Source organism: Physeter macrocephalus, unplaced genomic scaffold, assembly GCF_002837175.3.
Source record: "Physeter macrocephalus isolate SW-GA unplaced genomic scaffold, ASM283717v5 random_48, whole genome shotgun sequence".
NCBI classification, from domain to species: domain Eukaryota; kingdom Metazoa; phylum Chordata; class Mammalia; order Artiodactyla; family Physeteridae; genus Physeter; species Physeter macrocephalus.
Genome location: NW_021145334.1, coordinates 92,201 through 108,934, shown reverse-complemented (window position 1 = coordinate 108,934; position 16,734 = coordinate 92,201). Strand labels below are relative to the sequence as shown.

At 60.7% G+C, this 16,734-nt stretch overlaps 1 protein-coding gene across 2 annotated transcripts; it reads left to right on the top strand.

Annotated features, from left to right (window-relative positions):
* The first annotated feature begins 87 nt into the window (after positions 1-87).
* RIN1 (Ras and Rab interactor 1) lies at positions 88-7,629 on the top strand. 2 transcript variants are annotated; one of them, XM_024133412.3, is made up of 10 exons: positions 88-1,063; positions 1,212-1,392; positions 1,490-1,604; positions 1,697-1,769; positions 1,912-2,003; positions 2,158-2,895; positions 3,518-3,823; positions 4,135-4,266; positions 4,392-4,543; positions 5,494-7,629. In XM_024133412.3, exons 1-10 carry the CDS (start codon positions 978-980, stop codon positions 5,968-5,970), a joined length of 2,352 nt encoding a protein of 783 aa, XP_023989180.1. In that variant the 5' UTR covers positions 88-977; the 3' UTR covers positions 5,971-7,629. The 2 variants fall into 2 exon arrangements, with proteins under 2 accessions (XP_023989180.1, XP_028339383.1); XM_028483582.2 differs by lacking the exon at positions 1,212-1,392 and having other exon boundaries at positions 980-1,063.
* The last annotated feature ends 9,105 nt before the right edge of the window (positions 7,630-16,734 follow it).

Sequence of the window (16,734 nt, the reverse complement as noted above, 5' to 3'; positions counted from 1 at the left end):
AGGGAATCGGGGCTCTCATGGAGAGTGCTTGTGACAGGCAGTCTGTTCTGGGGTCCCTGGTACCTCTTCTCACTGCCTAGCGGGAGCCTACCCACTCTGACTTGGGGTATAGGCTGGGGAAGGGGGGTTCTCCCACTCGCCTGCTCCCCAGAGGTGGGGGGCTGGGCCCTGGACTGCCTGGTGCTGGTGAGCAACGTGTGAAGCAACGTGTGGCACAGGCAGAGCACGTGGCCTTGGGTGGGGACGGGGACTGGGTACTCGGTGCTTGGAGACGGGATCATGTCTGCACCTGCCCCAGTCACTTGGCAGATTGGCAAGGCAGGCTGGCAGAGCCTGTGTGCGTGGGAGGCAGCTGGCAGCAGCGCCATGTTCTGACGACCTCACAGCCAGACTCCCCCCTGTTTAGCGCTGTAAGAACCACCCCCAGAACCTCAGTTAAGCAAAGAGGTTAGTTTCCATGGAGACACAGCATCCTTTCTCCACGGCAACCTGAAATCCCCAAACGCAAGTTAAGCTCAGGAATGCGTCATCGGTGACCTGTAGGGGGCGCTCTCCCACAAGGCTGATCTCAAGACCGTGGACAGATGAGCAGTTGACCACAGACGTAAAGGTGCCCCAAAGGCGAGGCCTGTGGGGACCTAGATGGGCCCTGCTTAACCCCTTCCCGCCCACCTGTATGATTCGAGGAGGCTGGCAAGGCTGCAGGACGCACTGTGTGGAGGTGGTAGCCCCACAGCCGGGGCCCTCGGAGGGCCACTTGCATGGAGATGATCCCTGCCCCCAGAGGCTGGGCCCAGGACAGAGGAAGCAGGCACTGCCCGGGTTGAGTGGACACACAAGAGTTAACTGGCGGCTGTGACAGGGCGAACCGCCCTCAGGAAGTGTTACTCACCACTGGGACTGTGAGTGCTCTTGCCTTGGGGGCTGGATTCTCTTCCTGAGTCCCCGGAGAGGAGATACCGAAGGAGCTCCCAGCCATGGAAGCCCCTGGAGAGTCTGGAGCAGGCCTTCTCGGAGCCCCCAGCCCAGCCAGCTTCGCACCTGGGCACCTGGAGAGAGAAAAGTTAGTGAAGTTGGAAGGGCAGCCCGGTGGGGCAGGGGGCGGGGAGACCATGGAAGAACTGGGTCTGTCCTGGGGCAAAGGAGGGGGAGAGGGTGGGGCAAGGGTCCAGGCCCCTGGCCCCCGGCTCACGTCTGGCGCCTGCCCCCAGGCCAGCCCAGGACCCGCTGTACGACGTGCCTGATGCCGGCGGGGCCCAAGCAGGTGGGCCCCAGCAGCCCGGGCGCGCCGTGAGCCTCCGGGAGCGCCTGCTGCTCACCCGGCCCGTGTGGCTGCAGCTGCGGGCCAACGCCGCGGCCGCGCTGCACGTGCTGAGGGCCGAGCCCCCCGGGGTGAGTCTTTCCCCAGCCCTGGGGCTGATGGCCGAGGGTGGGAGGGAGAGGGGCTGGACGCGGAGGTCCTGAGCCTCCGACCCCTGTCCATTCGCAGACATTCCTGGTACGGAAATCTAACACTCGCCAGTGCCAAGCCTTGTGCATGCGGCTGCCCGAGGCCAGCGGCCCCTCCTTCGTCTCCAGCCACTACATCCAGGAGAGCCCTGGGGGTGAGAGGGAGCGGCCTGGCGGGAGGGGCTGGAAGCCATCAAGCCAGGGCACCGGGGTTCCCCAGAGAACAACCTCACTTCCCATCTCTCAGGCGTCTCCTTGGAGGGCTCGGAGCTTGTGTTCCTGGACCTGGTCCAGCTCATCTGTGCCTACTGCCACACCCGGTGAGCCTGCCTGCAGGGCGCCTGCCGTCCATGGGGCCCTGCTCCCTGGGATACCCTGTCCTCCTCCCCCACAGACGCTCTCAGTGCCCACAGCCCAGAGCTTTCCTCACTCCTGACTTTTTGCTCCCCTCTCCGGCCTCAGGGACATTCTTCTCCTCCCGCTTCAGCTCCCCAGAGCCATCCGCCAGGCAGCCACCCGCAAGGAGCTGGAAGCCATCTCCCATCTGGGCATTGGTAAGGGCTCCCCTGCTACCCATTGCTCAGATGGACAAGCTGAGGCCAAGAGGGAAAGGGAAGGCATGGGCACACAGCCTGAAGCCTGTGCCTTTCCCTCGGGTGGGCCCCCTCCCTGAACCCCGTGAGGCCCCAACCTGTTTCTCTTCCCTAGAGTTCTGGAGCTCCTCCCTCAACACCAAGGCTCAGCCAGGCCCATCTGAAGGCCCACTGCTGCCCCGGCTGAAGCCCCGGTCCCCACAAGAGCTGGACCAGGGCACTGGAGCTGCCTTGTGTTTCTTCAACCCCTTGTTCCCAGGGGACCTGGGCCCCACCAAGCGGGAGAAATTCAAGAGGAGCTTCAAAGTGCGTGTGTCCACAGAGACCTCCAGCCCCTTGTCTCCACCAGCTGTGCCGCCTCCCCCAGTCCCAGTGCTGCCAGGGACGGTCCCCAACCAGACAGAAAGGTTGCCCTCTCGCCAGCTGCTGCGGAGGGAGAGCTCAGTGGGGTACCGTGTGCCAGGGGGCAGCGGCCCCAGCCTCCCGCCACTGCCTTCCCTCCAGGAGGTGGATTGCGGCTCCCCCAGCAGCTCAGAGGAGGAGGGGCTGCCAGGGTCCCCGGGGAGCCCAGCAGCCTCACCCCGCCTGGGCCGCCGGCGGCCCCTGCTTCGGTCCATGAGCGCTGCCTTCTGCTCCCTTCTGGCGCCTGAGCGACAGGTGGGCAGGGCAGCCGCAGCGCTGATGCAGGACCGACACACGGCCGCGGGCCAGCTGGTGCAGGACCTACTGACCCAGGTGCGGGCCGGTCCTGAGACCCGGGAGCTGCAGGGTATCCGCGAGGCGCTGAGCCGGGCCCGAGCCATGCTGAGCGCGGAGCTGGGCCCCGAGAAGCTGCTGCCACCAGAAAGGCTGGGTGAGACTCCAGCGCGGGGCTCTGCCGGTTCAGCCCCATCTCCCCGTTCCACTTTCTCTGCCTCCCCACACCGCCAGCCTGTCTCTTGGTCTGTTCTGCTGCTTTACAAACCCACCTTGTCTCGCCACCACTCAAGCAAATTCTGTCCACCGCCTGCCTCCCTGTCACCAAGTTTCCAACTCTTTTTTTTAAAAAAATTTATTATTTCTTTATTTTATTTTTGGCCACGTTGGGTCTTCGTTGCTGCGCGCAGGCTTTCTCTAGTTGTGGCGAGCAGGGGCTTCTCTTCGTTGCGGTGAGCAGGCTCTCGTTGCGGTGGCTTCTCTTGTTGCGGAGCACGGGCTCTAGGCACACGGGCTTCAGTAGTTGTGGTGCACAGGCTCAGTAGTTGTGGCACACGGGCTTAGTTGCTCCGCGGCACGTGGGATCTTCCCGGACCAGGGATCGAACCTATGTCCCCTGCATTGGCAGGTGGATTCTTAACCACTGCGCCACCACGGAAGTCCCAAGGTTCCTCCTCTTTTTCAGCCCTCTCCTCTCCTGATCATGCCCTTCCTCCCAGGGACTCTGCCCGCTACCCCTGCCCTGGTTCCCCTGACCCCTGCCTACCTCTCCCCCGCAGAATGTGTCCTGGAGAAGTCGCTGCATCGCTCCGTGCTCAAGCCTCTCCGGCCCATCCTGGTGGCCCGCCTCCGGCGCCGTCTTTCCTCCAACGGCTCCCTGGGCCGCCTGGCTGAAGGCCTCTGCCTGGCCCGGACCCAGGGCCCCAGAGCCTTCGGGTCCCACTTAAGCCTGCCCTCCCCAGTAGAGATGGAACAGGTGCGCCAGAAGCTACTGCAGCTACTTCGCGCCTACTCACCCAGCGCCCAGGTCAAGCGGCTCCTGCAGGCCTGCAAGCTGCTCTACACAGCCTTGAGGACCCAGGCGGGTATGCCCCCTCCCACCACCTCCCACTGGCCCCTGCCAAGTCAGAGGCAGGCCACCAGGCAGAGGCTCCAGGAATGGCACAGCAGGGAGGGGGAAAAAAAAAAAGGGTCCAATCCTCCCATTTCACAGATGGTAAAACTGTGGCCCAGAAAGCAGAGCATCCACTCCCTAGGCCTTGCCCCCTGGTTGCCATATAGATCACAGTGCCCAAGGCCTGGCAGGCGGAGGGGAGGGTCCTTGTCTAAGACAAGTAGTGGATTCTGACCCTGGGGCCCCAGAGGAGCCTGAAGCTTCCTCCTCCACCACCCACAGGGGAGGGTGCGGGGGCCGATGAATTCCTCCCACTGCTGAGCCTCGTCCTGGCCCAGTGCGACCTTCCTGAGCTGCTGCTGGAGGCTGAGTACATGTCAGAGCTGCTGGAGCCTGCCTTGCTCACTGGAGAGGGTGAGGGACCCCACACACGCCCCTTCTGTCTGGGCGGGGCTGGGGCGCCCTGGCTGAGCAGGGGAGGCGGAAGGAGCAGGTCACTCACTCCCAGCCTGAGCCGCATTCCTCCCCTTGTGTCCCAGGCGGCTACTACCTGACCAGCCTCTCGGCCAGCCTGGTCCTGCTGAGTGGCCTGAACGAGGCCCACACCCTTCCGCTGAGCCCCTCGCAGGAGCTGCAGTGCTCCCTCAGCCTCTGGGAGCAGCGCCGCCTGCCCGCCACCCACAGCTTCCAGGTAACAGGACTGGCCAGCCCCGGGGGGAGTCTGGCATTGTCTGGTGCCGTCCTTTCCTTTGCCCAGTGAGACCCAGGAAAGGAGGGGGAAGGGGAAAGGCCAGTCCTGCATCACCCCATGACAGAAACAGCGCCCCGTGCGGAACACACGTCCAAGCCAGCCTTTCTGGAGGGTGCATTCCGCGAGCTAGCACTGTGCTCAGTGCTCTGGCGGCTCAGCCTTGAATCTTCACAGAAACTCTGAAGTGGGATCATTATTATCCCCATTTTACAGATGAGGAAACTGAGACATGACATGGGGAGGGAAAGGGACGCAGGCAGATCCTGGCTTCTGGCCCCCAACTGGACTCAGGCTTCCAGCCCGTGACCCCCTCCCCCTCGCCTCTGGGCTCAGGCGTGGTGTCCTCAGAGCCAAACAGCACCTCTGCCCTTCACCCTCCTTCCATCCAGTCAAGGGACCCTTTCTAGCCTTGGCTAAGAGTCCAGATTTGATAGCCAGATCCTGGATCCAAATGCTGGCTCTGCTGCTTTTTGGCTCTGGGAGCTTGGGCAAGTTATATAACCTCTTTGTGCCTCAATTTTCTTGTCTGTAAAATGGGGTAATAGTATCTACCTCCTGGGGTTGATATTTGGATGAAATGGGTTAATTCAGGACAAGTACTGAGGGCGCAGAGTAAGCTCCACCTGAGTAGGATTGTTAGGCTGTAGAGGCCTGCTGGGGCGTCCTTCCGGCCTGCAGCTGTGACCCGCTAGCCCAAGCACATCCCTCCCTTCCTCAGAGCCCCCGCTCAGAGCTCACCTTATTCAAAAAGCTTTTGCCACTGGTTCTACCACTGGATCTGTACCATCCCAGCCCTGTTCCTGCAGAGCCTCTACTGAGATCTCAAGCTTTGCAGCCAGATTTGTACCAGGCAGGACTGAGTTCTTGATTTTGCTTCTCCTCCTGCACAGCACCTCCTCCGCGTAGCCTATCAGGACCCCAGCAGTGGCTGTACCTCCAAGACGCTGGCCGTGCCCCCAGGGGCCTCGATTGCCATGCTGAATAAGCTCTGTGCCACCAAGTTCCGGGTGACCCAGCCTGACACTTTCGGCCTCTTCCTATACAAGGGGCAGGACTACCACCGCCTGCCCCCTGGAGCCCTGGCCCACAAGCTCCCCACCACCGGCTACCTCGTCTATCGCCGGACAGAGTGGCGCGAGACCCAGGGGGCCTCACCGGGGGCGGCCACAGAGAGCAGTGGGAAGGCAGGGGGCCGGGGGGAGGAGAAAGGGGGCCGGGGAGACGGGGACACCGAGGCCAAGGCCAGTCCCAGGGACAGCAGGGCAGAGTCTGAGACGATGGCCGAGGCGGGCGAGGACCAGGCCAGGGGAGGCCCTGCTCAGCCCAGGGGGCCAGAGGCTGAGGGAAGCCAGGCAGCAGAGGAGTAGCTGGGAGTGGGCAGAAGGGCCATTTGGGGCAGGAAACTCGGAGCCTGCTGGGAAGGCCTTTCAGAGCCATCCACCCCACTGGCCAAGGCACAGCCCCCTAGTGTTCCCCACCCCGGGCCGCTCCGTGTCTGCCACGGAGGGCTGACTCTCCAGCCCTCTGATCACACCTGCTGGGGGGAGGTGCCTGGACTGGCCACATCTGGGCACTGGAGTAAAGCCCAGGGGGTTTTAGGGGGCCCCAGACGAAGGGCCCAAGGCCCCTTGGCCTCTCATCCTTCTCCCCCAGCTGGAGGCCAGCCATCCCGCAGTGCTGATGTGCCCAACAGGGGCCCGGCCTCTGGCAGTGGAGGGTGGGGCTTCAAGGCCCTGAAAGGCCCCACGCACTCCTGGGTGTCAGGAGGATTTGGGGAGGCAGCAAGACCTCGGGGCCCAGTCCTGCCCAGACCACCTGGCGGCCGAGCACCTCCAAACCTCAGTGTCCTCACCTGTGAAGTCGGGGTGCTACTGCTGCCCTACCTTCTCCCAGAAGTCTTCCACGGGTCAGAAGGGATGGTTCTGTGGCAAAGCAGAGCTCAGACTAGGGGAAAGGGGAGGGAAGGAGGTTGGATGCTAGCAACACACATACACACACCTCTCCAAGGGTCTGTTCTCCACCCTCACGGAAGGGAGAGGCTCTCCAGGCAGCCCCGGGGACTGGGTCGGGTCCAGCTGAGAGAGCACCCACGTTCTGGTCTCTCCCCAAGATGGGAAGTCCTCCCAGGCACTGTGATGTCCCAAGGGAATGGGACAGAGGAGACAGGCTTCTGAAGTGAGGTGAGGATTCGGAAATCATCTTCTCTGCACTTGCCTCTCTTGGACCTCACAAGAGCTTTACAGGACTCAGGGCCTGGCTTTTTACCCACTGAGGCTTGGGAAAGTGACTCCTAAGACACCGCACAGGAGGCCATTGGGATCCCCACACCCAAACCAGGGGTCAGGTTCCAGCTACTCCTTGTGTTCTAAGCCACCAGTAAATTAACCCTCAAGGTCCAGTAGACCCCAAAGGGAGGCCCAGAGCAGGCAGCAAATGAGCAAAGAAAATACCAGCAACAACCACAAGGGGGTGCACATGGCCCAGGAAGCTGCCGAGAGGGTGACCTGATGGACGAACGCAGCTCCAGGGCTGCGGCAGTGTAGGTGGTCACGGGGTTTGCAGTCTTGCAGCCACCAGGCAACATGGGGACAGTGCCAGGGCCGAGACCTCTGGCCCTCAGCTGTCTTGGAGTCAGGGGTCTGAATGAGGCCAGCCTCAGGGGACCACTCCCTGGGAAGGAGCTAGCCCCTGGTGGAAAGAGGACCCTAGCCGGTCTCTCAGGTGCTCCCTCAGACGCTGAGCACAAAGGGACATCAGCTCGTATATCAGACATGACAGCTGGAAGGTAGAAATCCTGGACATTGGGATTTCAGACCCTCCAGATACAGCCCAGGTTGCAGGGCTCCCAAATTTCTCACTAGGCCATCAGCAGCTCTTCCTTCCCCCACTTCTACCCGCCCCCCCCCACAAGCTTCTCGCTGGTGGGGAGTCTCCCTTCACTCTTTTGTATGTCCCCCCCAGTCCGGCACCCACCCGAGTGCCCTGTACAGTGTTGGGCGCTCCGCAGGCGCTCAATAAATGTTGTCCACTCATTGGAGTTTGATAACTAAGAGCAAAGGGCAGTGGGGTGGGAGGTTAAGGGAGGGCTGGGTTCTGGGAACCAAACACAGGATGTCTCAAGTTCAGTCTCAGAGGAAGGACCTGGAATGGTTGCAGGGGGTGTTCAGAGAACTCCAGGGCCGGATGAAGAGCTGGTCTCATGGGAACTAGGACTGGCCGAGGCTTCTGGGCCCCTGCGAGGGGGCCTCTGCAAGCCCTTCCCACCTCCTTCCCATGCTCAGTCCTAATTCCTGGCTCTGAGAATTCAGCATGCCTCCAGCAGTGGCTCACTGGAGCACTGCCAGGCCCTGCCTGCTCCCTGAATCTTCTGGTTTGCCTTCTGAAGAAATTCTGATGGGTTAGGGGTCCCGGCCAGATAAATCGGCATGACCAAGGGTCGTGAGACAGGGGTTGGGGCTCCAGGCAGGGCAGGCAATGACAGGCTGATCTAGAACTGATCTCATTATCCCCATTTTATAGATGAGGAAACTGAGGCTTGCTCAGGCAAAGTGGCTTGTTACAGGGCAGAGGACTCAGACACCAGGTTCCGTGGAGCTTCGGATTCTGCAGTCCTCCAAAACAGAAGGAGTTGTTTACTCATCCACTCAGCAATCTGTTGTGTCTGTATGGACCAAGCACCCGCAGCCCCAGCCAGAGGGAGACAGCTGTGATCTGGGCAGTAACAGCCTACTGTGCGCTCGGACTCTGTACTGCCCCCCCCCACTACTGCCTTCCACCTTTGGCCTTCTGGAAGAGGAAGTCAGGGCTCTGAGAGGCGCCGTGCCGTTTCCAGCACCCACTGCTGCGGGGCAGGGCTGGAACCCTGACGCTTGGACCTCTGGAAGAGCAGCAGAGTCATTTCCTCACTTGGAAATGTTGCTCTTACCACCTCACAGTAGTTCCCTGTGTGAGTTTGTTTATTGTCTGTCTTCCTCACTAGAAGGCCAGAGCCAAGTCGGCCTTGTTCCCTGCTGAATCTTGGGGGCCTAGAACAATGCCTGGCCCGGAACTGGCACGTAGTAAGTATATGTGGAGTGATTGATTCGGGAAGACTCAGCCTAACTGTTCATCCCATGGCTTGGGACATGCGGCGGCGCATCCTCCATTGCTGCCACCAGGGGGCGGGCGTGCCCCACTCCCAGTCACATGCCAGGTTCCCTTCTCTCCTGAGGCCGCCCGGGGACCCAGGGCATTCAGAGGACCTGTGCAGGGCCTGCTGCCAGGAAGGGCCCCGGGACCGTCCTGCGAATGGGGATCCTGCTAATGGAGGTTGGGAAGGGAATGAGAGAGCGGCCTCTTCCCCCCAGGGCTCTCTGGCCAGGCAGGCTCAGGAGCCAGGCCTGTAGGGTGGCCTGAGAGAGGACCCTGCCAGGGTGCCGAGGAAGGCCGTCATTGAGACCCACGACACCCTGACTCAACTTCAACACCAAGCAATTAACTCCCCGCCATGGCCTTGTGACCGCCTTCATGGCCACAACTTAACACGCAAACACCCTGACTCACGTTGGCACACAGGCTGGCACCCTGCCCGCCAGGGTCACCTACAGTGAAGCCTGAGCGCCGCCACCCTTAACAGGAACACCCAGAGTGTTAGGACCCCCTGACACTGTTAGCCATTCATGCCCTGCAGGATGGGACACGGTGACACACATCGGCCCCTCCTCTGAGCCACACCCTGACGCAGACATCCCTAGATCTGCAGACTCAGAGATATTCCCTCACACCCTTCAGAATGGGACACCATGACACACATACATGGAGACAGGCCGACACAGAGACACGTGGTGACCTGCTCCACAGGGACTCCCATGGCACGCTGACACCTACCCCTGCAGGACTGCCGCTGACACGCCCAAGGCCCCCCTCTTGGACACGCCTCCCCTCCCCCTTCCCACGCTGCACAGGCGTGGAAGTGCAGACACGCACACACAAACTCAGACAAGTGCAGACACACACAGAGATACACGTACAGCATAACGACACACATACTTTTTTGTATTTTTGATGATGCAGAAGAGGTCCAAGTCCTTCTCCTGACTAATCTCACCCCTTGCCGTGGCCTATCTCTGCCACCACTCAGCTACCCCACCCCATGGTGGACCCTGGTGGGGGCTGGGAGTTGCTGAGAAGACCCTCTTGGGGGCGTGGTGACCCCACTGGCCAGGCAGAAGGCAGAGGCCAGCAGCACTGGGCGGGGAGGCCTGAGCTCATCAGATTCCAGCCTGAGTGATTCACGGGAAGTGCCTGGGGAAGGGGGGCGGGGGGACTGGTCCAGGGGCAGGGGCTTTGGAGGCTTCAGACCAGAGGGTCTTGGGTCCAGAGCAAGCCTCTGGTCTGGGAGGGGGGCTTCCCGAGGGGTGGCCCAGGCTGAAGGGGTGTCTGCTGGGTCTGGCTCCTGGGAGGGGCTTAGGACGCAGATCTGAGTCGCAGGATGAGACAATCAGTCCCTCCTGCCCACCCCGCCCATGGCCTGGGCCCCTGACCCCGTGCCTTCCCGGCCCCAGCAGCTGGGTGTCTTTAGCAGGGGTTAGGCCAAGGGTGTGGGGCAGGGGTGGGGTGACCTTCACAGCCATCTTGGCCCCTTGGGCCCTGGGGCAGGCAGCCCAAGTGGCCCCCAGAGGCCTCGAGGGGCTGGACCGGCCTGGCCCAGGCGGGGCCGACAGGGTTACAGACCCTCGCTGCCCTGCCAGGCAAGGCCTCTGCCAGAGAGCTGAGAACGCGCGCCTGTCCCAGCGCCAGGGGTGTTTTCCTGCTGAGATGGAGCCCCTGCTCCCCCGGAGCCCCTGCCTCCCAGGCCAGGCTGATTCTCAGAGGATCCAGCTGCTCCTGCAGGGTGACAGAAAGGATGGGCTTGGGGACAGGATGGGGGTGCAGGAAGTGCCTTTCTTGGAACTCTGCACCAAAATAGCCCACTCCGTTCCTACTGTGGGTCTCAGTGTCCCCACGGGGGAGGTGTGTGTCACCAAGGAGACCCTCACGAGGGAGGGGCCTGAGCTGACCTCAGTCTGGCTGCTGCCGCCATCCTCCCCCACCCCCGCCTCTGACAGCCCTCACCAACCCCGCCTCGGGCCCTGCTCCACTTTGAAGTCCTAGCATAAATATCATGTCTGCTTGGGCTCCCCTTCCCGGCCCGGTCACAGCCCCCAGACCTGGCTCCCACCCCAGCCAGCTCTGGGGGTGCGAGCTGGGGGAGAGGAGCGAGGGAGGCCTGGACCACCCAGGGAAGGTGGCGAGCCAGAGACCTGGGGACAGGGACAGGGAGACAGGGCGGGTGAGACACCAGAGACGGAGGGGGGGAACAGAAGAGGGCCGAGAACAGAGAGACCCCAGAAACCAACAAGGTGACAATGCTGAGGACAGGAGAGGAGAAAGAGGGACCCCAGAGACAGACAGGGGAGCGAGAGACCCCGACAGGAGGGAAGAGAGGATCGGGGAGGAAGAGACCCTGCAGTCAGAGGGAGGGACAGCGAGACAGGCGTCTTGGGGACCGAGAACGGGCAGGAAGAGAAGGGGCGAGTTCCAGGTGCCAGTGGAGACGGCAGGGCCCCAGACCGGGGTAGCAGTGGAAAGGATGTGGTGGAAAGAGAAACGTCCTTGGAGACAGGGTGACCAACCATTCTTGTTTGCCCGGGGCTGAGGGGGCTCCAGGGACACCGCACTTGCAGTGCTGAGACCAGGCAAGTCCTCAGCAAATGGGGAAGAGTGGGTCACCCTGGGTGGCAGGCCTTTGCCAGATGCCACAAGGATCAGAGAGTCCACTTGCATAGGTACCCTTCACACAGATGAGGAAGCTGTGGCCCGAGAAGGGCCAGCTGGGACGTCCCTGGAGCACACGGCAGGGCCAAGGCAGGGCCAGCTTCAGGGACACTCCATGGAGCCGCACGGGCAGAGGGCTCCAGAGGGAGGACACGAGCAGTGAGGGCCGGGAGAGCACCTGTCCTGGGATCCCCAAGCTCGGGTACAGTCCCCGCGCCGCCTCCGCCTGTGTGACCTAGGGCAAGCCTTGTCCCTCTCTGGGCCGTGTGAACACTGAGGGTAAGGGCCGGGCCCCTCTAGCTCTGATGGGGGCTCCAGGACTCATGGCCCCCTGGGCAGATGTGGCCAGATGTTCAGGTCAGGCATCTGCCAGGAGAGAGACTGGGGCTCCAGCTGGGCCCAGGTTGGGCAGTCCAGGGGCAGCCGTATGCTTCTCCCCTCACAGCTGTGGGCACACGTGCGGGGCCTCGAGGACACACACGTCACCCAGCTGTGCACACCCACAGCAGTGCCAGGCTTTCACAAGCACGCGCACGTGCGCGCGCGCACACACACACACAGGGTCATGCACAGACACCAAGGTACACCCACAAACACACAGTCTCTCTGTATGGCAAAGACACCTCTGCCCCACCTCAGCCCCCTCCAGCTGTCAGAATCCTTTACCCCAGGGGCCAGGCCTGGAAGACACCCCTTCTTCCTGGGTCCCACCTTCTCCAAGCCTCTCTCTCCCACCCTGTCCGGTCCAGCGACACACCCCTTCCTGTGGGTCTCTCCCATCCAGAAGCACACAGGGTGTGGCACAGCACGTGGGGCAGGGGAGGGGGCCGCAATCAACCCCCTCCCTCCCAGATTCCCCTCCCTCCCCACTCCTGCCCTGGGACCTCTCCCACCCAAGACCAGGCCAGGCTCCCGCCCACCCGTTGGCCCTTCCTCCTGAAGCCTGAGGGCTGGGGTGGTTTGGGAAGAATTTAGAAGTGGAGAGAGGTGGGGGGATGGGGACAAAAGAGAAAGGAGGAAAGGAGGTGATTTGTACACAAAGCAATGTGCTGGCTCAGCGGCCCTCGTGCCAATGCTCTCTAGGACTCCTGCCCGGGGGGCGCCCCCCAATCACACTCAGCTCCCCCATGCTGGCTGCTCCACTGGGCCCTCTGAGGGCCAGCCCCTCTGCAAGACTCCTTCACCCCAACACCAACAGGCCCACATACTGCATCCAGAATCACCGTCTGGCTTGTCCCAGCAGCTGGAAGACAACGCTCCTTATGGAGAAGTGGGCTTCTGTTTCCATGGCCCTCCTGAGGTGAGCTCTCCCCAAAAGGGCCATGATCAGAGCAGGGAACCCCAGCCTCCTGACTCCCAGTGTGAGTCAGGCACGCCTGGTGTCCTGAGCTGTCCCCACCCCAGCCAGGGAGACACACTGGCCTCAGGCCCCAACAGAGAAAACAGGCTGTGTGGTAGCAGGGAACATCACACATGCTCCCTGCTGATGGTGGCCCAAGCTGTCCCGTCCTCCTGGGCTGCACTCCTACAGATCCATAGGGTTACGTTCTGAGTGTGCCATCCATCACGGTGGCAGCTAATTATAAATTCGCATTTCTGCCTGATTCCCTGTACCCAACCATGCATCTAAACGTTTTCTCATCCACACACCCATCGACTTAGCCGTCTATCCATCCATCCACTTACTCATTCCTAAATCCATCCGTCTATCCATCTGTCCACCCATCCATCTATCCATCCATCCCCCCATCCTCCAAGCATTTATTGCATCAGTTAGCCTCTTCTCTGTGCTATGGGGGAACCAAGATGAGTCAGGCTGAACAGGGCTGTCATGAGGACCACAGCAAGCCCCTCTCTATCCCCCCACCCCCAGATCCATGATGCTGCGCTCACTACATACCTTCTCCTGACTAGGGTAGGAAATTCTTTTTTTTTTTTTAATTCATTCATTCATTCATTTGTTTATTTTTAGCTGGGTTGGGTCTTCGTTGCTTTGCATGGGCTTTCTCTAGTTGCGGTGAGGGGGGGCTACTCTTTGTTGTGGTGTGCAGGCTTCTCATTGCTGTGGCTTCTCTTGTTGCAGAGCACGGGCTCTAGGCACACGGGCTTCAGTAGTTGTGGCACGTGGGCTCAGCAGTTGTGGCTCGCGGGCTCTAGACGCGCAGGCTCAGTAGTTGTGGCGCACGGGCTTAGCTGCTCCGCGGTATGTGAGATCTTCCCGGGCCAGGGCTCGAACCCGTGTCCCCTGCATTGGCAGGCGGATTCTTAACCACTGCGCCACCAGGGAAGCCCTAGGGTAGGAAATTCTTAGGCAGCCTCCGCCCCACCTCTCCCAACATGGATGGCCCTGGGGGTGGGGGGTAGGTGAGCGCTAGATGCCCACCCAAACTGGGCACCCAGGTGCATCTCCAAGTCTCATTCTCTACCTACCAAACCCTTAGTCTTGTTGGGGTCAGGGTGTCCCACTCCTCCCACTACCGCCCGCCTCCTGACTCAGGCTTCCCTCCACTTGCCCAGCCAGGCCATCTGGAATTTGGCCTTTGACCCTCCCCCTCCTGCTTTGCTTGCCTGCCCCCCAGTGCCTCACCCCCACTGAGGCTGTAGTCCTGACCTCTGATCTGACCCGCCCACTCGCCAGACGGCCTGCAGCCTCCCCTCAGACGCCCCAGCACTGGCCATTGCCCGAATCATGACTGGGACCGCCACACCCTTGGACCAGGCTCCGGCCAGCCCCCGCCCGCCCCTGAAGAGCCTCTAGCGGCTGCCTTCCCCAGCCTGCCCCGCCTTGCTACCCAGATCTCCAGCCAGCTCCCTCCCCTCTCCCAGACTATTGCAGCAACCTCCTGACTGGTCCCTGGCCTCCGGTCCCCCCTCCACCCACCGCATACCAGCCACAGGGATGTCTCTTCATGCCTCTTCCCCGTGACCCCCATGATGGAGGCCAGCCTTCCAGGGGCAGCTCCACTGCTTTCCAGGCCAGGCCTCTATCCCCTTTCTGATACTTTCTCTCCACTCTTCACTGTCCCCCTAACCCTAAACCTCCCTCCAGGCCCCGGCAGAGTCCTTTGTATTCTCCAAACACATCTTGAGCTCTCCCAGCTCAGTAACTTTGTCTAGGCTGTGCCTTCTTCCCATCATGCCTTTCTTCCATCCTCATTTCTTGACATCATACCCAACTCTCAGACCGCTCCAACGACTCCTCAGGACACTGCAGCAAAAAGAGAGCTGGAAGAAGGGTCCGAGGCCTTGGTTCTGGTCCCAGCCCTGCCACACACTCTCTCTGAGACTCCCTGGGCCTCAGTGGACCCACCCACAAAAAAGCTTGCTGATTGCTAGGGATCTCCCAGGTCTAGGATGGGATGACTTCTGGGGAAGGCTGGGTGAATGTGGGGAGCAGGTGGGCTTTGGCTCCAGGCAGAATCGCATCAACCCCCCTGCGTTGCCCTGAGCCAGATTCTTCACTTAGCTGAGTCTCACTCACTCATTCATGCATGCTTTCGTTCATTCTTTCGTTCAGCAAACCCCATGGAGCAGCATCTGTGGGCAGGAGCTTTCCAGGCTCAGGGGATACAGTAGGAAATAAGACAGTGACCCTGCCAAAATGGAACTCGCAGTCTCCTAGGGCTGGAGTTCTCCACTAGGGGCAATGCTGCCCCCAGGGGACATGACATTTGGCAATGACTGGAGTCTTTTTTTTTTTTCTTTTTGGCCGCACCGCGAGTCCTGCGGGATCTTAGTTCCCCAGGATCGAACCTGCGCCCCCTGCAGTGGAAGCGTGGAGTCTTGACCACTGGAACGCCAGGGAAGTCCCAAGGAGTCATTTTTTATTGTCCCAACTGGAGGGATGCTACTGGCATCTAGACAGAAGCCAGGGATGCTGCTAAACATCTGACAATGCACAGCACAGTCTCTAGAAGGTACCATTACCCAGCCCTGAATCTCAATAATACCGACGGCGAGAAACCCTGGCTATTGGGGAATTCAGGCCAGCAAGCAAATATATACCATGTCAGATAGGGGTAAGTGCAAAGGAGAAAAATGGAACAAGACCAGGGGGCCAGGGAGCCCCAGGGTATGGCGGAGGAGGGTGGTGGTCTGCGATGTCGATGCCTGAGCTGAGATCTGAAGAAAGTGAAGAAGCAGAGACTTTGCATCTTGCAGGAAGAGTGTTCTAAGCAGAGGAACAGCCAATACAAAGGCCCTGAGGTAGACACGTGCCTGGTGAGTTTAAGGAACATCCACAGGCCAGAGGGGCTGGGACAGAGGGAATGAGGGGAAGGGAGAGGGAGGAGAGAGGGAGTTTGCGGGGAGATCACAAGAGCCCGGAGGCCGAGCGTGGTAAAGACTGGCCTTTCTTCTGAGTGAGACGGGGGGCGGGGGGGGGGGCCTCGAGGGTTCTGAGCAGGAGAGTGACTGGATCTGACTTGGGGTTTAAAAAGATCCCTCTGGCAGGATGGAGAAGGCAAGAGAGAGAGCAGAGGAGAGGGTGTTGCACGAATCTAAATGGACAAGCGTAGTGGCCTGGGCCAGACATGGGTGGCAAAGGTGGTGAGACGCAGTCAGATTCTGGATCTGTTCTGAAGGTGAAGACAACAGGATTTTCTGAGAGATTGGATGTGGGATGTGGGAGAAAGAGGAGTCAAGGATGACCTCAAGGCTTTGGGTCTGAGCCAGTGGAGGGATGAACTGCCCCACATTGACTTTCCTCTCATGAGAAGGGGGATAATTCTGTGCTTCACATATGTAAACCTTGAAAGAACGGCCTTCCTAACCCTTCTAAAGTCCTGGTTCTCAAGGGGATTGGCCGCGTCTGCAAGGCCAGCCCTGCCACTGTAAGAAGGTTAGCAAAGCCGCCCTGGTTCCATCCCCTGCCCCCCCAACCCAGATTTGCTCAGAAGACTAAGGAACACGTGTCTCATGCTTTGCAGCTGACAAAGCACATTTGCACACGCTGAGTGCCGTGATACAATAGCCCTGATGAGCTGAAGGGCCCTGACACGTTAGCCCCGTTTCGTAGGTAAGAAAAATGGAGACCCAGAGAAGGTCAGCGACTGCCTGCAGTCACACAGCCGATTGTGGCAGAGTGGGAAGCCGGATCAGGACGGCACGCTGAGGGGCAGAACCTCTTCTCAGCATCCCCGCCCCGGCTCAAATTTCTGCTAAGAGTGCAGTGGGTGTGCAAGGGTTAATCTGACAACCAGCTCCCCAGGGAACATCCTGAATGATGGGCTCAGTACACATGCCTCCAGAGGCTTCCAGGAGGGGCGGGAAGAGGACCCCGGGCCAGGCCTACGCAGCAGGCCCTGTCTGGGGGCAAGGAGGGCTCCACACGTGAC

Coding starts and splice junctions, on each gene's coding strand:
- RIN1 (XM_024133412.3), top strand. CDS start 978: ATGGAAGCCCCTGGAGAGTCTGGAGCAGGCCTTCTCGGAGCCCCCAGC. Junction 2,004..2,157: donor CATCTCCCATCTGGGCATTG/GTAAGGGCTCCC, acceptor TCTCTTCCCTAG/AGTTCTGGAGCTCCTCCCTC. Junction 4,544..5,493: donor CCGCCACCCACAGCTTCCAG/GTAACAGGACTG, acceptor CCTCCTGCACAG/CACCTCCTCCGCGTAGCCTA.